The sequence below is a fragment of the Haliaeetus albicilla genome, chromosome 5 (assembly GCF_947461875.1).
Source record: "Haliaeetus albicilla chromosome 5, bHalAlb1.1, whole genome shotgun sequence".
NCBI lineage: Eukaryota > Metazoa > Chordata > Aves > Accipitriformes > Accipitridae > Haliaeetus > Haliaeetus albicilla.
In genome coordinates this window covers 23,527,775-23,551,229 of record NC_091487.1, presented here as the reverse complement: position 1 = coordinate 23,551,229, position 23,455 = coordinate 23,527,775, and the positions used below count along the sequence as shown (strand labels likewise).

At 34.5% G+C, this 23,455-nt stretch overlaps 1 protein-coding gene across 7 annotated transcripts in view; it reads right to left on the bottom strand.

Annotated features, from left to right (window-relative positions):
• Nucleotides 1-23,455, bottom strand: part of CEP128 (centrosomal protein 128) — a 141,369-nt gene that overhangs the window by 65,652 nt on the left and 52,262 nt on the right. For all 7 annotated transcript variants that reach the window (XR_011324705.1, XM_069783718.1, XM_069783720.1 and 4 more), the window contains 6 exons: nucleotides 19,452-19,802; nucleotides 14,663-15,313; nucleotides 10,561-10,725; nucleotides 5,800-5,976; nucleotides 2,488-2,547; nucleotides 674-866 (listed from right to left, as the gene is read on the bottom strand). Coding sequence is in view for 6 of the 7 variants with exons in the window: in XM_069783718.1 (XP_069639819.1) it covers nucleotides 674-866; nucleotides 2,488-2,547; nucleotides 5,800-5,976; nucleotides 10,561-10,725; nucleotides 14,663-15,313; nucleotides 19,452-19,802 (1,597 nt within the window). In the remaining variant the exon portion in view is untranslated. The remainder of the gene's footprint in view (nucleotides 1-673; nucleotides 867-2,487; nucleotides 2,548-5,799; nucleotides 5,977-10,560; nucleotides 10,726-14,662; nucleotides 15,314-19,451; nucleotides 19,803-23,455) is intronic.

Sequence of the window (23,455 nt, the reverse complement as noted above, 5' to 3'; positions counted from 1 at the left end):
ACTTATACCACTCAGTAAAATCTGATTAGTATTTCCCCTTCATGACAAGCATGGATGGTATGGATGCTAGCACCAAGCCTGGCACACAATACTCCAGAGTAAGAATTACATGCCAAGAGAGAGAGAAAACTATGCTTATGTTGTATTCCATATATAATGTCATTCATTTTAATTAGAACCAAAGCTTATCTTACTTCATTTTGCAATACAGAAGAAAGAAAATTTGCCGAAGTTCTTTGTACGTACAATTTAAGCAAAAGGGAGTAACTACACAGGACTTGAGACTGCTTTGTGCTCTTTCTTTTTGACAGATAAAAGCAGCATTACCAATGCTGCCTCAGACTCCTGTATAATTCCTCTTTGCCTGGGTCATGGAATGTCTCAGATGGTACAGTTGAAAAACAACTTCTATATCCACTGCCCATGTTGCAAACTCATGTGTTATTCAGCCACTGTACTGGGTTGAAACATAGTTGATTACATTTGCCTTTTTTGTCAGCAAGGATAAACAAAAGACCCAACTGTTTTCTTGGTTAGCACTAGCATGTTAGCAAATTAGAGTCTGTAATAACTGGTTGATAAAATACATCTGAATGTGCCATGGGAATTAGAATCAGTAGAATTTTAAAATTCTTTCTCCCTTTTATTAACAAAAATGGAATCAGCAACATACCTCTTTTTTCTCTGTGAACTTCTTCTAAAAGTTTTTCTTGCTTTTTTATCTGTTTAAAGAGAGATTGATGTTCAGCCTCCTTTATCTGTGTAAAGTGCTTGAGCTGTTCTCGGCTCTGCAGTAAGTAGCATCGCAGCTTTTTTTCCTTACTTTCTCGCTCCTTTACCTCCTCACACAGCCACTGAAGCTTAGTCTACATTGAAAAAAATGGGACAATAAAAGTAAAAAATGCTAATGAAAATAAGACGACATAAATGTTAACTGATCAAATTATCTTTGGAGTCACAGATTACTCATTTGTACCTAGTACTGAATAATAATAATAATAAAAGGGGACATTCAGATATATTAAGAGGACATGTGTTGACCTTCAAAGAGTCTCAAAAGACAGTTGTATTCTGGCTGATAATTGTATGTGTAGAAGGAATACACAGATTTTTTTGCTTTTTTTTTGCTTTTTTGCTTTTTTTTTTTAAATCAGGAGCATGAGTTTGCTAGGGTAGGCATGGAAATTTGCATTGAATTAGTGTATACATAGACACCAAGAGATACTCCTTCCTTTCAGAATACCTTTCTCTGTTCTGTGTTGATGGAATTTAAAGCATTTATCCATTCTAAAAGATGACATCAATCCTTTCTGGTCAGCAAAAGTTAATATTTAAAGTTCATGCAGAGGAAAAAGAAAAGAGAGCTCATAGATAAGATAGGTCATGGTCAATATAGTAAATATAGAAGTGGTAAAATAGAATACTTTCACACTGCCAATTTAAAACAAAAGAAAAAAAAGGGCAGGGGGGGATTCTAAGCAGTCATTCATTCTAGACTTCCCTCTAGCAGCTAAAGAAACTTAGGTGAGAAATATATGCAAATGATTATTAGGTGCTCTTTGAAAAGTCTTTTTAATAATATGTCAATGTCACTTTCTTAAATGGAGAAAATACTTCCTGCACAACATTTCTCCTTTGATTCCAATCTTATCTCTGCTATCTATAGTGGCAGTCTTTCTTGGTCTACAAGTCTTACATAGACCATACATCACCAATAAACTTAAATTATCTTAGATGCATATAGGTGCAATTTTTCCTTAAGTCAATTCTCCTGTGGCTTTGACCTTCTTACATGAAGGGAAAAAAAAAAAAAAAAGGCATGTCTTCTACAGTTTCTTGTGATCTACTTTGATCATGAGAAACTTACTCGTTTTAAAAGATATTGAATAAGAAATGTGTTTATGTGTAATAAACACATTGCAGCAGGAGGAAAGCTGTAAAATGAAAGGCAAGGGTTGTAAGTTACCAGTCATCACTTTGAAGAAGTTTTTAAGCACGTATGTACGCACATTATAGGATTCAAAAGCTTCAAACAAAGCAGGAAGGAAAATGGTTCATTTTCCAAGAATCCAACCAAATATCCATTAGATTTAATAAATAACAGCTTTACTTAAAATAATTTCTTGCCTTGTTATAACCCTGTAAAAGAAACTTGACCTGCTGACTACGTTCTCATGTTTTTCTTGTCTGAAAATAATTGAACCAGATCTAAAGGCTATCAGTGTAGTTACTTCAATGCATAGTTTGTAAAAACAGCACTGCTATTTGTTTTGCTATAGACAGCTATTCTTGTTGATAGTAAAATATTGGAAAATTATTCCATCAGTTGAAATAACAGTCTGGGAATATCAGAATTATTGCCAAAGGAATGCTTTTGTATTTTTCCTTTTCCTCTTTAAATGCCTTTTCAAACATACTTTCAACTGAGTGATTATAAAAGTTGGATATTAGCTTATTCAGTAAAATTTCAGGAGGTTTGACTATTACCTTTGTTTCTGCTAACCAGCGATGAGGATCATTCAGCACTGTTGGTGTAAGTGATATTGCCTATGGAATAGTAGGAGAGAAACAAATAGGTATAAAAGTGGGAATTAGACACAGAAAAGGAGAAAGAGTCTCTCCCGCATACTGGAAATTCATCAAACAAATATTCTTTGCTAAAAATCCAGCTTGGAAATCATATCTGTAAATGGTTTAATAGAACTACTTAACCATAAAGTAGTCACATTTAAAAGCAAATTATGGAAACTCACTGATACAAATTTTGTTTAACTATGTGACTTCAGTAAGTTGCAACAATAGTAAGTTGTATTCTGAATCTGTGTAGTTTTCTCCTAAGAATCACTACAATGATGCATTTCAAACATCCCCAGAACATACCTCTGCATCAAGGTGCATATTTTCAGTTTGAATCTGTATGTCCTTTTTTGAAAATATCATAATATTTCCAAATAATACAATCAGACTCTACTTTAAAATGACTATTTCTTAAAATCAAAGTCATTCAACTGTTTTTTCCTCCATTCTGCAGAACAACAGTGGCTGCACATAAACCAGAAGCAGCGGAACCACTTGTTGTTAGTCAGTGAACTGTTATCAGTGTATCTACAGAAATGCTATGTGCAACATGATAAATGTCTTATTAAAAAGCAAAAAACGACAAACCCCCAAAATCTTTAAATTATACTCCATGATGATGGTCTTAGTGTTTTCATGAAAAAAGACAAATCACTTGCTTTGAATATTTGATAGGCAGAAAAAGAAAATTGTAATTTTCACTACATGGGTAAAAAGAAGATAAACTTGTGCTAGAATGCTTCATTAATACTTCATACAATGAGAAAATGTGGTATGTCTTTTTTTCTGCATTCAAACTGAACTATGTTAAACTAGTTTTAAAGGTACTTCTATACATGTTTTCTATATTACTAATTAAATGTTAGTGATAATGAATTTTTTTTCCTACTTTATGAGTTGATACACAAAGGGAAGAAAAAAAATCTCATAAAACAGTTCTGTCAGCTGAAACCTATTTAAAATCAAGTAAACTATTAACCTTACGTCCAGCTCATCCTTTATCTCATGTGGTCCTATCTCATGATTAACTACATTGTGCTTTTCTCCAATTTAAAGGTTTTGTGGGGGTTTTGTTAGTTAGTGTGTTTTTAATTTACCACATTTTGCAATTTAGCAAGTCTTTATGTACTTTTAGTCCTGGTCCAATAATTTTTGTCACTAGCATATTTCTTTAAGAGGTATTTATATGGGCCTTATTAACTACACTGAGACCAAAGGTGCCTAAACAGCACCATCTAATTATGTATACACATGTTTTATATGAAAATTATCACCACATAATGACACAGGTGAAAGGAAATGCTTTAGTAGGCACATTGACCATGACTTCACAAAGCAATGCATAGCTGAAAGTTGTGACTTTCATGGCAGCAAACCTCATTCTGTGCAACCACATTCAAAGAAGGCGGTATTCAGTTCGTAGTTTAAACATGACTGGTGTAATAATTGCAAGCATAAGATTTCTTATAACAAAAGACTGATTGGAAAAATAAATCTGAACAATACATGTGGAATTTTTTGCTTAGAACACCAGTATGTGGTATTATAAAAAAAATGCAGCACATTTTTCATCAGGGCAGATTAAGCCTGGTGTTAAGCTCTCTCAATACAAGTATTTATCCATTAAATTCTTCATTGCTCACCTCAGTTGCAGTGGCAACTTCTTCAAGTAAAGAACTTGTCTGAAACCTTTTAGAAACCTTGGCAATACCTTAAGTACTGGGCAGAGGAACAATATAAGAAAGGAAACTTCTCACCTTTTAAAAAAAATAAAATACTTTGGACCAGGCACCACAAAACTGCGTAGCATTTGTTTTCACATTAGCTGTCTAGTCAAAAATTCAGATTCAACTCTGTTTTAAGTTTGCCAGTGATAAACAGTTAAACGGGATAAATAAGGAGAAATGTGAAAACAGAGATTAGCAAAACTTTATCCAGAAGACAAAAACTCTGCAGGAGGTGGGAAACAAGTCCAGGAAAGCATGGTTCGATGATCAAGAATCTGGCAACTATAGCAGATCACAAAGACTTAATAAAAAAAGACTTATCTGTAAGAGTACAGAGGAGAAAGCTTGTTTGTCAACAACATTTTCTTAGAATTCTCATATTTTTGTGTGCTGCAACATCCCAGCTCCATAGGTAAGTGGAGAAAAAGGCACAGCCATACTACAAGGCTGAAACAAAGTGACTTCTCTACACACCTTCAAACAAAACAGGTGAGGAGATAAACTTAAAATAGAAAATAAACCAAAGAAAAAAATATTAAAAATTTAATGGATTTTCGGTGTCAATGCTGAAAAATTTCTATTCCAAAAGCAGCACAGCCCAGTCAAGTGACCACCAACTGTAGAGTAGAAAGCATGCTCTGTTTAAACAGCAAGACAAAAAAGGCGTAATCTGAGTGTACTCTAGGGTTACAGTTAAGGCTAAAAAGCCATCAGGTCAAGTACTTCTGATGTAAGTACCCATAACGCCAGTGAGTAAGGCGACAAGCTGAGTTGGACTGTCCGTTTTCTTTATTCTCAGCTGTGTACAATGTCAATTTAAGAGGATTAGTCATGTAGAATCATCTGGAGGGAGGAAGAGAGGGTTCTGTCCCTGGGGAGTGAATGAGAATGCTCAGGAAAAAAGCTAATGGGAGACAAGGGTTGCAGGAAAAGAAGTAAAAGAGTGAACAAAAAAAAGAGTTACAGCAAGCTACAAGTTTCCTGGAACTTGGGAGTCAGTTTTCTGGATACAAGGACCTGCTCCACAAAACAGGAGATTATAAACTCTTTTCACTTCCAGCATTTACTTCACTACTTAAAAAACAAAATACCTAAATGAATTTTTAATAAAACCTTTCTTTCATTTTTCCCAATTTTAAAAGACTTTTAGGTCTTTCCTGGGGACTTCCCACATCTAAGGAGGTGGCCTAGGAAAACCTACCTCAAAATTCTGCCTCATGTAAGGGTTTTTCACACAAGCAAACAAAACGAGAACTATTTCTCACAAAAAAAAGAAAAAAGGTAAAAGCAAGCAGTAACAATTAATGCATGGGCAGATCTTCATAGTATCTGATTGTAATACCTATTAATGTACATCTGTACCAGCTAAATATCCATTGTCCATAAATTATCTATACCAGTTAAGCGATAGGCGACAACAATGCATAAAAATTCTGCTACAAACATTCATCAAGAAAATAACAAAACCTGCAGCATACTTAAAACTTAGAATTACTTTGAATTTCTCCATGGAGTCTCGAGAAAAAATTTCACAAGCAGCATCAATTTCACTTCCTATCATGTTAAGAATGGATTCCTGTTCCATTTCTAAATGATGCAGTTGATCCTTAAACTGCAGTCTGGCCTCATTCATCCTTCTCAAATGATCTTCTTCATTGCTGATCTGTTTATCCTGGAGTGAAAGAGGAAAAACAAAAAAAAGAGAAATTATTGCATTAATAATACAACATACATCACTAGCAATGTATCTTTCAATCTTATAATCACACTACACTCGCTCATGCACTGAGTTCAGTTCCTTGCCATGGAAAATAATAACTTCTAATAGTACTCAAGTGCCTCTCTTGATTCTCCTTATTCTCCTGTAAATCAGTTCAGAAGAAACTCCTACCAAATCCAAATGCAACAATCATAGAGCTTATTTTCAGAATTGAAACCAGACATTCTATTATAAATCCCTTTTTCACAAGCAGAAAGAGAGCCCACACAACAAATACTCCCCATATTTTCTTTTGCCCTGAACCAGTTACAGGCATCTAAACTCTGTCATCACAAAAAGAGATCCCTGAAGGAAATCTGTATTGGCATTCAGTGTGTTCTCAAAGGAAAAGTGTGTTCTCAAGGGAAAAGAATATCTCATAGGACAGTGACTGGCACTGAGGAAAGCATTTTATGTTATCATCCAGTGTCAGAAAGATCATTAAATATGTTACATATCTTTTTAAAATTCAGTTTCTCTTCCTTTGTATTTATGATGGAGTCACCATGTAAAACTGAACCAGGCAGCAGTTTTGTTATACAATATATTGAATTATGCATTGTAACTAATATAAAAAAAACTCTTGTGAGAAGTGAAATCGGTTCACACCTGTCTGCTGCTGAGATCAGGAGGATGTAATGCAGCAAAGGGTAACTTTAACAGGCATGTTTCAGTATGTGTGTCGTGGTTTAACCCCAGCCAGCAACTAAGCACCACGCAGCCGCTCACTCACTCCTCCCCACCCAGTGGGATGGGCGAGAAAATCAGGAAAAGAAGTAAAACTCGTGTGTTGAGATAAGAATGGTTTAATAGAACAGAAAAGAAGAAACTAATAATGATAATGATAACACTAATAAAATTACAGCAGTAATAATAAAAGGATTGGAATATACAAATGATGCGCAGTGCGATTGCTCACCACACACCGATCAACACCCAGTTAGTCCCCGAGCGGCGATTCCACATCCCCCCCAGTTTATATGTTAGACATGATGTCACATGGTATGGAATACCCCTTTGGCCAGTTTGGGTCAGCTGTCCTGGCTGTATCCTGTGCCAACTTCTTGTGTCCCTCCAGTTTTCTCATTGGCTGGGCATCAGAAGCTGAAAAATCCTTGTCTTTAGACTAAACACTAATTAGCAACAACTGAAAACATCAGTGTTACCAACATTCTTCACATACTGAACTCAAAACATAGCATTGCACCAGCTACTAGGAAGACAATCAACTCTATCCCAGCCAAAACCAGGACAACGTGCAAGTGCATTGAGAATGGTGAGAAAAGCAAGAATAACAATTTTGAAAATTTATCAATTATGGACCTCCGCAATGACAAAGTGCAACTGTTTAAATCGTATTTATTGGAAATCTTCATACACTGCTCTCATGAGCCACCACTGTGGAGCTAGTCAATTTCTAACGTACAAGTTCTTTCAATGGGATACATATGGAATCATAGAATCATTTAGGTTGGAAAAGACCCTTACAGTCATCGAGTCCAACCGTAAACCTAGCACTGCCAAGTCCACCACTAAACCATGTCCCTCAGCACCACATCTACACGTCTTTTAAATACCTCCAGCGATGATGACTCAACCACTTCCTTGCGCAGCCTGTTCCAATGCTTGACAATCCTTTTGGTGAAGAAATTTTTCCTAATATCTGATCCAAACCTCCCCTGCTGCAACTTGAGATCATTTCCTCTTGTCCTATCACTTGCTACTTGGGAGAAAAGACCGACACCCACCTTACTACAATCTCCTTTCAGGAGGTTGTATACACATATATGTATAGGTTTTACCTCTATTAGCAAAATAGGTGTTTTTTAATATAGGTGACCTTCAAATGTGAAAAAGCCATACCTGATGAGCAGCCTGATTTTGTCATTTAATTCATATAAAAATACTTGCGTCAGATGTAGCTATTTCAAATGGAAGGAATTACAAGAATTTTTAATATGCACAGGTTCCAGTATTTCTGCACTACACATATGGGAGTTGAAATAACAGTTCTGATCTAGATCAGTATTCTGAAGGTAATAAGATTGCATTATATGCGCTTCCAGTGTCAGTATTCTATGCCATCTCATTACTCACTGAATGCAGTCCATCACATGCCAAAGCTCACTACCAAAGACCATGACTAGAAGAGACTATATAACTCAGTATTTTTTATTTTTCATCTGCTTGATTTTCTGAGTGTGCCAATATTCCTCAACATTCATCTTGCAGAACCTACAGGAGAAATAAGTCACTAATGACTCAGAAGTGCACAGAAGGAAAAGAAACAGAAAATTTTACCATTATTCTCTGCCCCTTCACCTTTCATGAAAAAAAAAATTAAAATCCAAGCTATCTATAATACCTATGTTTCTTTAAATTAGTATTTGTACTAAGGATAGAATGACATTAAAAGTATAAAAACTGTGGAAAAGGAAAAGAGATAATTATTTTGTAACACAACAGGCTTTTGCAATACCACAATATGACAGCTAGTATGAGTTTTCTCAAGAGTTAATATTATCGTTTCCCCATCCTAACACAGCTTCTGACAATTCACAATAAAACCACAATAGTAATTATTCTCTTAACTGATTAATGCAATCAAGTGGAACTCTCCATCTGCATTTACCTTCAAAGGTTGAGACTACAGGATTGTGTGCTTAAAAGCTTCTCCATTCCTTTTCAGCTTAGAGATAAAAAATCATCTCAGTCTAAAAACTTTATCTCCCCAATATTAGGGAAGGCTGGAGCTAGTTTACAACTGACTGCAGAAGACTATGTACACTGCTACAAACACAATTCATTAATAATAGATCTTACAGCGCTAAAATCCCAAGCTAGAAATAAAACACATTTTGAATTTTCATTTGAGGTACTACTTATTAGTCTGACAAACTGAGCTTTTAAAGCACTTCCTGTTAGTTTAACAACCTAAGAGAAATCTAGGTTTAAGATTTTCTCATTCCATACGTTCAAAAATAACCCAACCCTACGCCAACATTTTTCTCTCAGGGCTATTGGTCACAGCATACTGACAGACAGTCAGTATGTGCTGAAAATATAAGCAGTATGACAAAAGTAGCTAATAGCATTTCTAAACAACCACTTTACCTAGATTGAAAATAATCTCATTAGATTTTAAGTTCGACATCTAAGTGATGTTGTGCACTTCATTTCTAACAAAAAATAGGGGTTGAAAATTAAATTGAAAAACCTGAAAAGCCATGAAGGATCTACAATAACCATGATCCTCTTCTCATATTTAAATAGTTTGAAACTATTGAGCTAATGAAGAATTATCTGATGAGTATTCATCAGTCCATGTGAAATGAATGAACAAAATTCTTGTACCATGTTAATATAAATGCCTATATAAAAAAATTTCTTTTCGCAAGGATGAGAAATTACTAAATTGACATAGGAGAGCAAGAACCTTCCAGCTAGAAGCTAAAATATCAATTTTTAAAAAACAAGGATATAATGAAAAATTTATAAGCTGTTTCCTGGAGGATGCACAATTTTTTTTTGTTTTCTTGAATTTTAATCTAGGAAATCAAATTTGCCAAAGATTAGAAACAATCATTTTCAATGTTATCTTAATATGAATTAATCAAATACTGACAGGTATGTGCCTTACACTGGAGAAGGTAAACTTCATCGATGTACAGAAATACTTAACCGAAATCACAATGTTGCAGGAAGAGAAATTCAAGATAGAAAACCAGCACAATGTAAAATACATTCATGTTAAGAAAAACATTAAAAAGCAATACTGTGGAACCAGTCATGGAAAAAAAGTAGAACTCAAGACAGCAGAAAGAGGAGTTACAAAATAAAATTCTTCAGCAACTCTGTATTTATCACTAGATTTTTGAAAAGAAAGGCTGACAACTGCAGGTTGTGAGACTGCAAATTAATATCTGATAGTAAATATTAATAACCGGAACACTAGGCAACAAGAATGGCTGGCAGACAGTGTCCATCTTCAGAAATACAATGCCAGTACAAGAAAGGATGTGAACTTCCTTAAAAACTTGCCATGTTTTAAATATTCAAGCAGAAAATAATTTTCAACAGGTTATTTAGACTTTCTTTTACCATCCTTACATTGCTTATCTACTTCTAATTAGCTCTAAATATTCATAACTGCACCACAACTTCAAGAAAATGTGAAAAAACTTAGAAGTGTTTGGTTAAACAATTGTTAGTTACCTATATTAGAAACAGGGCAGGCAACAGGACTTCTGTTTCTACTCCTAAATGGTATTAGCAAATCTTTGGGCGGTGATACAATTCATGACTCAGCCAAAGCACTTTTGCCTTCTTTGATTTGTATAGAAACTGTGTACTACAGTATGACTGTGTATATTCTTTAATATGTATGTGTATTTTTTGTATTTTAAGTTTACTATATATTTCTATAATTCACCACTTATTTTAGGTATTTATTAGCAGAGAGACTGACGAATCATGGTTAAAACCATGTAAGTTTACCTTTTTCTCCAGTTCTTGTTTTACAAACTCACATTTCCGCCTGAGTTTTATATTTTCTTCTTCATTTTGAGTTAATTCTTCTGTCAATTTATCACACTCAATTTTTATCTTCTCCAGTTGTCGACATTGAGTCTTGACTATGTTTTTCTCTTCTAAAAGTTCCATCTGATGGTAATGGGAAGATAGATTACAAAGTCACTATATGGGTTATTTTAAAACATTCCCAGAGTGTAGAGTTTTAAATCCATGGAAAACTATTATGGAAGGATAATTCTATTTAATTTTTTACACTTAAGTTATATCAAGTGCAGACACTTATCTGAAAAAACATGGAAAACATGCCAGAGTTGTAGAACCATACAGTGTTTTAAAAGCAGTAAACAGAAGTCTTAGATTCTGCATTTCAGGTCTGGTATACTCATCAGCTTGCATCACCTTAAGAAGCCCAGTATTTATGTAACTTTTCCATTACTGGAATAATTTGGAATCAGAAAGTCTAAAACTATCATTTAATTTCATGACGTAATACTAAACTTATATCTGCAAGGAAATAACTGCAAAGATTTGGTATTTTTAATTTCTAAATTGTGTGGGTTTAATGCTAATCATGGAAACATTGCAGAGAAAAATGAAGAAAACATTTAAGGACCTTGAAAGACCTAAATAGGTGAATGAATAAAGTATATTGGCTTCCAGTGGAAAAGATAACTGACTGAAACTGACAGATTTGAGAAATTCTCTGGAATATCTAGAAAATGCAAAAAAATACACAAATGAAGGAAATTACACACATATGACTCAAAACCAGCTTCATATTAGACAAACTGTGGGATGCAGTTACACACAAAAATAAACCTGCAGAGTAAATTACTTCCTGAGGAAAAGCAAAAATTCTATTCTCCCAGTTACACTATAAATTAAACTTTTATGGGGAAGAAAGGTAAGAAGAGAAGTTTTACAAGTTAATTTAGACACCAGAGCTAACAGAGTACAAAATAAGAACTTTGGTGTCGTAAGTCCACAAACACCTATGGATGCAAAGACAAGCCTGCAATGCCCAAAACATTTTCTGTGAATATGCTTATAAAATCAACTTTTCAGTTCCTACTAAAGGTAACTGTATTATAACGTTTATGCAGATGGAGACAATCCAAGAACCAAATTCCTCACTTATATTACCTTTGAGACACAATGGAGAAAGTTAATTTTTATTAATTTCCAGTATGGACAAGGCAGATGTGACCATAATTTAATTGATCTGGACTGAACCCATCCTCCACATCTGTTAATCTTCAGGAAAGTAAGAACTACACCCATTTGGTATATGTATAGAAAACAATTCAAAAAGAAGTACACACATATACACGATTTTATACATATAGATACATATCTTTATATAATCTTACATTAAGATTAATACTTGAGAGTGCTGTCAGGCAGATGAGGACATTTTGTATTTCATTATTCTAAGAGAACAAGGATGTTTTTAAAGCAAATGAGGGCATGTAGTAAAATTAGGGGACAGATTCAGAGCTTCTGAACACAGCTGATAGGGGACCACTAAGCAAACCACCTAATTTCCTATGCCTAGTTTATTATTTTAAATAATAAAAAAAAGACTTTATAGAGACATTGGTTGGGAATCCTTTAGGATGTTTTAGCAGAAACAGCATTAGAAGCTTAAGCACCAGAATCTCAGTACTGAGACAGTGAGATCCTTCTCAACACTGATATCTCATACAAAATTCTATGTTCTTCTCCAGTTCTACTGCAACATACAATATTCCTGTGCTACCTCCCCTACTGTCCCAAAAAAATCCTTAACTGCCTCATAATTTTTCAATCCAGTACAGCACTACAGAAAGCCAGACCAGAGTGAAGCAGAAAGTACCATACAGAGGAGGCAAGAGAGGGAAGAACAACAAGTATCAAAAGTCATTTCTATTTACACAATAAGCAGCAGTTGGTCCTGTAAACACAGGGCAGGGCTCTGCATCCTTGATTTCCAGAAGGTAACTCATCAAATTTCCTCCTTTAGTTAAGTTTAAGGCTTTGGGTCTTAATAAAGGTGTTATGTCTCCTTTTATTCCCCATGTCTCTCCCAAATGACCTTTATTTTTAAGACTTTAACATTAACAACCTTTGGACAGGGTTATGTATATTCTTTCCCAAAAGTTACAAAGGTTGGACAAGGCTGAGGAATAATAAGGTCAAGATTATTACTGTAAAAGACAATTGATTACCGGGCACAAAAACTTACCAGCGTGGAGAGAGAAAAAAAAAAAAAAAGGATAATACGTAAAAAAACCCTTTCTGTTGGATTTCCTTAAATTCTACCCTAAACCCACAATATTTAAAAACAATTTGATAAAATGCATGCTAAGTTTACCTTAATTTGGAAGTATGTCTGTAAAAGTGAAACCCAATTGCAATATAATGATGAGTTCAGACAAAAAGTAGCCAAATCACCCGCATGATGACGTGTTCTCATCAGATCTTCCTACAGATGGATATGATTATCTGTTTTGTTGCACTTAACAGTCCTTGAATCAAGAGACTGTTGTGCATTATAATTTCCTGTACTTCTAAAAAAAGTTGCCTACCCTAATATCTTACAAAGTTCATCTCCCTCAAGCCCTCTGCTCTTCTCTGTTTCAGAGACACAAAGCTGTAAAAAAAAATAAAAATAAATGTACCTATATTAAGGATTCTGGGAAAGTCATGGCACTGTAAATGAAAGAAGGAAGTGAATTTTTAAAATATTCTGTTTATGTACAAGAATCAGTACCAATATCAAGGCCCTTACTGTAAGACAGACCTTTCCATAGAAGAGGAACACTTAGTCACAATCAGCTCAGATCATTTAAATAATGCTAGACACATTACAAATTAAGTCCCCAATGTTAAGCACTGCAAAATATTTTGATTTTAATGATCCTTCCACTAACAACCATCAAGATTTTTTTATTGCTATCTTCATTAAATGCTGTGTTAACAAGTGCTTAAGAATTATTGTCAATTATTATATCATGAATGATATATTAAATAACCATCTTTTTCTAAGTAACGTCCACTCATAACTGCAAAAATATGGAAAATATGCTTTTTTAACTAGTTGCATATTTGTGAGAAGAGAAAGGAAATAAACGTGCGTATATTACTTATGATGAAGTAGAACATGTATCACTTAAGCTTTGATTAAGGATTTTATAGCTTTTTATGGTTAAATTGGTAGAATTTTGACATGAGCAAATTTTTAATTTGATGGGACTGAGGTGGAAAGCATATTTATAGTGCTTCAGAAGTGCACTCAAAATAGGTTGTAAATTACAACCTATCTGGAAAACTACTGCCTCCGTTAATATGAATATATAAACTATTACTATTATTAGGACATAGAAATTACTATCTTACATATTTAACCATGTAATCAAAACTGCTTCAGTAAAAGTCCAATGTATAGCTTATACAACTGTTGACAGTTAATTGTGCAGTTTAGACCACTTCAACTTAACTTTTTAATTTTATTCAGACCACTTAAAGCCACTAAAATGCTCATTTTCTTTCCAATGCAATAGCCTTGAATCAGGAGCAAATGATGTAAACTAAAGACATTAACTTGTTTCTTCATTAATAAAATGCCATATTTCATCATTTACTATATGAACATAGCACTTTTCTGAGAAATTGTACAGAAAATACGAAGTCTAAAAACTCTTTGAAATAGAAAAAACTGTCAAAGTTAATCTTAACAAGTGTTACACATTATCCCTATTCACATTCTGAAAGTGTTTCCAAACACAATGACAGTATTTCTGCATCATGCAATTTAAACGTTTACAAAAATGCATCATCCCTGAAATACTGCAAGTTCTTTAATAGGGCCTTGACAATAATTGTAAAAACAACAGTTGAAGAAGAAAGGATCAAATCATATTAAAACTCTAACTGTTACATTTTTTACCCTGAACTTTAAACTTTCATGATGACCTGCAATAAAATGTGTGTTAAACGTTTTAAAGCCCGTGCTTTATTACCTTCATCACTCAATAGGGAAGAAAAAAAAAAAAAGTCTGACATTAGAATTCTTCAGCATAAGTACCTTTAGCATTCTAATCTGAGCCTCTGCATCATCCTTTTCTTGTTTAAGGAGTTTCATGAGCTCTTGGACGTTTCGTTCATGTTTGATTTTAACATTTTGTAACTCTGATCTAAGATCTGCCACCTCCTGTTGGTGAACTTCTCTTTCCATCTTCAGCTGCCTGTTAGCTGAAGTCATCTCTTCATGTTTAGATTCCTGCTGTTTCTGGAGAGCCGAGAGGCTCTTATGTAATTCCTTTTTGATTTTCTCCTCTTCTGCTATTCTGTTTGTTAGTTCCACACGTACAGAGCTTAAGTTTTTTACATCTGCTTGCATTTCTAAGAGTCTTTCCTGGTCTTTATTATGGATCAATTTACTAGTTGCAAGTTCTGTCTCCAAGTTTTCCTTTTCAGCTTGCACTTGATTTTGTAGAAAGACTTGCTTTTTCAACTCATTCTCCAATTTATTTACAGTAACTTGAAATTCTTTGATCTCTTCTTCAAGCGATACCTGGTGAGACTTCATTTCATTCAGTTTTACCTCTTTGCAGTGGAGGAGTTCTTCCTGCTGGGCTCTCTTTGTAAGCACATCATTCAGCTCTTTCCGAAGGTTTTCTATTTGGTGTATAGCAGAGAGAAGTTGACTTCTGAGGTCATCCTTTTCTTTGAGGGCCTAGGAAAGAAGAAAAAGAAATCCAGTGTGACCTAAAGTAATTAAACAAAATAGTTGGAAAGATGTCCTTAGACATTCCTAATGTCTAATGAACAATTAGCACACTTTGTTCTGTGAAAATACAAAATTTTTGCTTGTTATGAACTCAGTTCAAATGTATTCAGTGTTTCTTTAAATTTAGACAGGGAACATTTGTGATCTCAAATGTATACTTGTCCTTAAGTGATCTAGCCTCCTAAGCAGGGATAGTTTTGGTTAATCCCCTGCTTTTCTCAGCCTCTTTGCAGATTAAGATGGGTTTCTTTGCTGGCTCCTCCAAATAGCAAGATGGAAGAAATAAGGCAATACAGTAACACAGCAGAATACAGGGAGTACTATTGGTCGCACACACCTTACCTACAGGTCCATTTCAGAGGCTGAGCTGTTTTGCTTATTTTCTAAAATATTACATAGGAAGTATATCAACTTTAAATTATTTTTGAAACTGCACACAGTAGACTAATGAATAGCAGTTAAAAGCCTGGTTCACTCATGCATCAAAGCCAAGAAATGAAGACTTCATCTTCAAAATAAAAATCAGCCACATTTAATAAAAAATCCACTGTTTTCCTAAGAAGCTCAAGGGCTGTTTGTTTGGGGGTTTTTTTCCAACATTGATATATTTCAGGTTAAAAAAATCCTAGAAAATGCACTAAATGACAGGAAAAATTTGCACTGCAAGTACATGTGTGTTACTAAATACTACATTTCATTAAACTCATGTTACACACACCATTCTCAATTCTTACTTATCTCAAGATATAAGTTAATTTTTTTAACATTCTGTTTAAAATAAGAAGGAATTTACAGTACATCTATCATAAATCACACACAACACCTACTACAGGAAAAAAAAGAATGATAAAGGGACAACACAAGATTTTCCTGATGTATCAGATAAACTACTGATTCTTTAAACTGGCTTAAATAAATTTTACCCTGCATCTTACTGATATTTCCACTAATTCCACAAACAATAGACATTTCTTATAGATATGACAAAATTACTTGAAATAAACCAGAACAAAAAAGACAATTAAGGTAAACAGCATGCAGATTAAAAATAATAAAACAATTCATAATTACATCAAAAATAAGCAATGCAAAACGAACTAGAAAAATTAAAAAATCAAGAATATGTGGTAATGGCCATTATAGTTTTTTTCCAAAAAATATCAGTATTTCAACCTTCCTAAAACTGTCTTGCAATTCTAGTTGTATAATTTGGGTAAAAAAACCCAGTAAAATTAAAACAAACCAACAAACAAACAAAAACCCCAAACAAAACAAAGGAATTTGCTTTGAGTGTAAGCATGTTTTCTACATTCCGTACTTAGAAGAAAACACATTTCAAAAGTCACAGGAAGTTAGAGATTCCACTGTCAACCAATATCAAGGATAGGCAAGACTTTAACCAAATTATCCCAGTAACTCCAAAAGAATGAAACCTAAACAATCTTTCTATAGCACACCCATTGTCTGCAAATATTTGGAACATCTCATAAAATTGCAAGCTATGATTATAATCCAATTTTGAAAGTTTGCCATCAACCCTTTGAAGTCCTATAACAGAAAGCAAAGATAACAGACTACCATTTCTCCTTTTTCTTTATTATTTATTTTTATAGAGTTTTGTCACAGATGTTAATTGTCTGCATATTTCAAAGCTGATTAAATTATGTTCATCTAGTTCCCTGAAGCTTATCAGAAATGCTGCATCTCGACTGATTATATCCTCATATGGAAACCGTCTACAACTTTGTATTGAGAACATGAAACATTGTATTTTTTTCTCCTCCACAACGACACACAGTTTATTTGATATTACATATCATCCAATAGAGAGATTTTCTTCAGTGACACCTCTAAACTTGTTGGCAAGATGCTGACTATTTTAAAAATAAGAATGAATATTGACAGCATTTCTTAAATGGAGCTTAAACCAAAATGACTGCATTTAGCATTTTTATGCATTTGTCACACAGAAAAAGGTAAAATCCTTGTCAAGGAGTCTTATGTAACAAAGAAAACGTCAATGTGGACAGCACTATCAATTGCCATTACAAAGACGTGTCCACACCTTTAAATGAACAGTGATTTCAGAGCCTTTTAGGGCTCCTCCTGCTTGTTACTCACAACGCTCTCTCCTCTACTTTTTGCTTCTCATTTGTCTATTATGAGAGACACATATGATTTCTAAATGATTCAGGTTTTTCTTCCTTTCTTTACACCTCCATTTACCTAGGCAAGAGATGACCAACTTCTTAAAATGTTTGTGAACCTTATTTCCCCAGACAACTGCTAGGGTTAACCAATACAACAAGATTACTATGGAATGAATTGTTGGAGCATGGATACAGCAAATAATAATAAAAAACAAGGAATATACTAAGGAGTTCAAGAGAGAAACAGCAACCCCAGGAATCACACCTTAGATCTGCTGGAGTTTATTAATTTCAACTCAGTATTACCCCAATTGTGGCTTCTCCTGTGCTTTGACCGTGCTTATACATTCATGTACCAGTCTCAGAGCAGGTTATTGGATCAGGAACAACACAGGATGAATACAGACAGCCCATACTTCACATCATATACCCCTTGAAAACTACAGTCTTTGAGCAGGACAGAGCAGAGGATGGCATGGAGCCATCCCAAGCCCATCAGATTTAGTAACTTAAACTGGATGCATGTCACTAGAAAATAAGTGAAAAGAGGTGTGGGAAGCTCTATAAAAACAAAAGTAGTCCATACAATATGATAGTCTGTACCAGCGGAGCATGTAAGCTAAGATAAAAGCTCAGAGCATGAAGCTTAGCACTATACCAGCCACCATAGGAGCAGGCACCTTTTGACCCAGCCACTGGAAAATACAAAGACCCACAGACTCATTACAAATAGAATGATGGTTTTTACTACTATTCTAAGACAGGATAATCAGCATTAGCATTGATGTGAGTGCTTGTCTTTAAAGCAGTGTCAGGACTAGAAAAAGTCAAGGAATTCTGCTAAGTCAAAAAAAACCAACCAAAAAAACCCCCCAAAACCCCAATGTTTTTTCCTGAGAAACTATACAGGAGGAAGAAGAGAGGACTAAGTGCTTTACCATACTGAACAAAGACAAATGAAAAGCCCAGAAATGTTACATGATCAATTTTCAATTTGATTTTTTCAAATAAAAAGTTCTGAAAAGTATAAGAAAGAGGCTGAAACAAAACATACATGAAAAGCATTAAGAAAAAAAGAAGTTACAAAAATACAAGGAACACAGACTCTCTATCCAGATCAATGGAAAAACCTAGGACCTGCATGGTAGGTGTTAGCAGCATGTTCATCCCAAATGCAGGTAAGAGTGCCTTTTTTGCTAAAATCTCCAGATTTTGCCAAAATCTCTGTGCATTCTTAAACAAACAAACAAAGAAAAAAAAAAAAATCTACTTTTCTGCCTCCAAACATCAAATCCAAACTGAACTGCAGTCCTTATGATATTTCAGAACCTGTAGTCTTTATTGGCAATAAAAGATGTCATTACATAACCTAGAGTCTGAGAAAAGCTTAAATACAGAATGGAATTAAAAATACACTAGTTGTGCCAAAGTCCATATAGCATTATGGTCTGCTAGCAATCTGAGATACATGGTGAAAGTAAACACCCACTTTCAAAGATGTGACCACTGTCCACTACATGAGACAATGCATAACCTGAACATGGGTTATTACTTAATGTGATAAAATTTTTACAAAAAATAACATCACATTAATTCTTTAAAAAGTAACTAAAAATAAGCTAAATTAAGTTCATTGTTAACTGAAAAGATAAAGTAAAAGCTACATTAATAGAGAAACTTTCTTCTCTACAAGAAGAAAACTTTGATTAAGTGAAGAGACTGGAATAAATACTGGATAAAGAAGGCAATGTGGAACTGGGCAATAGCTAAAAAATATTGCCATCTATTAGCTGTTTTGTAGTTCACCACAAAAACTTGGTCCAGAACTTAAGGTGGAAAGTGGTTTAAGTCACAGCTTGCATAAACAAACTCCTTACCTTCATTTCTAAAAAAAAAATGGAAAGGGTACAAACTGTCCCCCCAGTCAATCTTACCTGACTATTCTTGTCCATCAGTTGGTTTATAGTTTCATTTTGTTTTTCCACCTCACGACCTAGTTTCTTACATTTCAACTTCCATTGGCGGATGGTCTCCTGTGCTCTCACCTTCAAATCTTCTCTTTTTTTCTCAATCTCCAGCCTGAGTGCCTCTGAATGCTTGAATTCAGTGAGGTACCGTTCTGCTTCCTTGGTACTCTCTTCAACCTGTTGAGCTAACTCAGCAGACTGGAGTTCAGTTTGTCTACGTTCATTCTCACAAGCCTTGTAGCAATTCTGTATCTCCTTTAGCTGGTCCAGCATTTTTTCCTGCTGCTTCTCCCTGTTTTCCAGGTCAGATGTTAGCACCTGAAATCATCATAGCAAAATATGAAAATTCCAACTCTAAAGATACACAACATGAAACCTTATCAAACAACTTACAGTGCTATTAAATCACATTTCTATCTAAAATAGGAATGCATAAAAGATCTCCTTGACTAGCAGGGAAAGCCCTATTAGCCCACAGAATCTCCCCCTCTGCAATGGTAAAGAATTTCAACACAAGATGTAAAATACATGGTTACTCTATCCCGTATTCTACTTTCTGCATTTGCTCCTCTTCTGGTTGTTCTTGTTATTTTTATATTTTAAGTTTGATAAGGAATCATTGACCAGGATCCTCATATGTTACACACTAGTCAAATACAGAATAAAGCAAATAGTAAGATGTAATGAGATTAATACAAACAGATGAGGTGAAAAAGAAAATTGGCAAGGAAAGAAGAGCATTTACCACAACAAAAGTAATCTATAGTATATGAGCTAATTGTTACTCAGTTTTATGCTGGTTGCTTTTACAGAAGCAACATGCTGAATAAGGGTATTTTGGAAAGCACTGATGAATAAAAGGAGAATACAGCAGCTTGATAGATGTCTCTAGAACAAAGTGCAAAGATGCTTGAAAATTTAGCAAGCATATTAGAGCCAACATTAGCTGGCCTTTCAACACTGAATGAAATTGAAACCGCACATTTTAAGAACAACAAGCATCGCCTATTTCAAATCTGATGATATTTCTCAGAAGTTTCAGAAGCAAGTCAGGAAAAATGTTCTCCATATACCTTCTGCAAGGGCATATTCAGAAACCAGTTATTGAAGCTTCACGAGCACAACTGCATTTTATTAAGATCATCACGTAGAATTTCACATTAGTATTCTGTATTTCAGGCCTATTTAGACTGATTTCATATCATTCAGTATTTTCATTAATGACTTAGATTAATCCAGTAGGCCTGTTCTATAGTCAAAGACATTATCAAGCTTCAAGGGATGGAAATACTTTAGAGAAGAGAATTAGATTTTAGAACAACTGAAACAAATTGGACATGTAGTCTGAAACAAACAGGGTGCAATTCAGAAGGGAAAAATACTTTGCCTAGGAAAGAGTAAGTGGTGCAGATGCACATAGAATGACTATTTAAACAAAGGTCCTTCCACAAGGGCTCGGGGCGGGGGGGGGGGCCGTCCACAAAGGGGACGGGTGTGGCTTGGGTTTGGGGTTTGTTGGGTTTTATTTTGTGGGGGTTTTGGTGGGATTTTTTTCCCCTCCAAATCTGGCCATTACCTCCTGGGAGACAATAAATTGTACTAGTCTTTTCAGGATAGCATTCGCTGTCCTGGAAAGAAGACTGCATGTGCACTCTTGCATGTGACAGACTGTGGTACTGCCAGAAAACACGGACAAGAAACGACTGATGCTACAGACAAGAACAATCAGTCCAACTTACTACTCATACCCATGATGCAAAACAGAAGTAGTATTATCCACTGAACAATCAGTTGCTCACCTGTAGGATGAATATTCCTGGTCTAGACACAACTGAGATACAGTTAATAAAACAATAGGTAAACACATTACGGAATAGTTGGGAGTAAATCTTACATGGGTGGCAAAATGAAAACAGGAAAGTCCTTCTAGATTTACAGTTCTATAAGTTAGAAAAAACCTGCATTTTCGAGCTCATCAGGCAAAACGACCAGGCCTAACCTTGTAAAAAGTCTTGATTCATAAGACAAAACAACCAAACAAAAAAACCTGACAAGCTACAACTAGCAAAATCTTATCAAAATGAGCTTTATGTCAAATGAAAACTGATATTACAATACTTCTTTAAAGGTAAAGATTTAAATTCTGAATGTAGCAGAAGTTAAAAATAGCCTGATAAAATATAGTCAGATGTTACATTTACCTTTCCACAGATTTTCTAAAATGGGTCATCATTTCTTCAAAGTAACGTGATTATACACGCTATTATCACTTCCCATTTCATGTCTTTCTGGAGACACCATAGAGGATGTCAGCCTAAACTGATGTACTATTCAACTCGGCATCATTAAAAAATAGTTATTTATGCATAATTCCCCCAGAGAACACACTTCATTAATACAACTACAGTTCACACAGACTTTTTAATGAAATATGAGTCTAAGCTTAAACACAGAAAACAATGTTCAATTAATTGTAAACATTCATTTCACTGTGTAGAAGCAAATCTTAATCTCCGATTTATTGATTTACAGTAAAATGAAAAAAATGGGAACATTTGGTTTAGATGTTTACCTTGAAGCACAACTAATTTATCAACATGAGCTATTTGCATGAGGAGGAAAAATGAACTTTGACATGCATGTACCAATATAAATATAAATTTTAATGTTTTATTTTTATAATTTGTGAAAATAGATCTCTGCAAATAGTTTGCACTTTTCTTAGAAGAGTTAAGTGAGCACAGCCTCAAAACAGTTGAAGTCAGCTGCAAAACAGCAGCATAGCATATCAACATTTCATGCAGCCTTCCCTGTAAAGCAAGGGGATAGAGAAACAGTGGGTCTCCACACTTTGTTTTTATAATATTACAACAGGGGTCCAAATGTACTGACCTGTACTTTTGAACTCTTATTTGACATGCAATAAACATATGTGTATCTGTACGTTAACATGTATGCAGTTGTCAAAGTTCTGTCTGATCTATAAGGGCTTGCCCTACTGGTATTTAAAACATTGAATAGGCAACTTTTCAGACATGGGCTGTCACAAAAATAAGAAAGTAAAAAGTCTGATATGAAATCACATTTATCATCTATACACATAGAGATACAGATTTCCCAGAAAGAAGAAAGCATCTTTACAGGTATGGCATACACATACATTCACACGAGGGGAACAGACATACAGAAGCACTGTTTGTTAGAGGGGTTTTTTGCTTCAGTATCTGTAAGAGCACACCTCAAACCTCACTGTCCATGTACAGAGCTTAAGTGTTTATAAAAAAAACAAAGATTATGGTCCTGCCTTTTAGTTCCTTGGAAAATCACAACACACAATCCCAATTTCTAAGCCTTCTGTAAAAAAAGTAGGATGACTGTTTACAATTTTTAAAATAACATTTCTAACAGAACAGTTACTGGCAAGTAATCTCATTGCCATTTGTCATTACCTGCCTACACACATGTCAACATTGTGGTTGAATTCAACCCTTTACAATAATGAACATCTAGAGATCATCAGAGCCATCTTAAAGGACACAGTTTTCACTTAATGATTGGAAATAACAATCAACAGGGTTAGTAGAACATACCTTGCTAAACACGATATCCCTTTCAGACAAACACTGCTCAGAAAATGACTGATTACTAGCTTTTGTGGAACTGTACTATCAGCAGATAGTAAATAGTTAATACAACACAAAGCTCCGTTAAGCAAGTTACACTACTATATATTTTTAATGCCTAATTTTGATTTTATGAGAATTAAGATTTTTATGATAGTAAGAAATAATTATGCAAATTATTGTTCTCATTGGAAGAACATTGTACTTGGCAGTGGTGGGCTGTGAAAGTATAACCTTGTGGTTTCATTTCATAATTATGATCTTATAAACTTAAGCTTTTAATTTCTTTCTAAACAGTATTTAAAACTAAAAGTAACTGATAATTGAGCTAGATGCATAGCATCACAT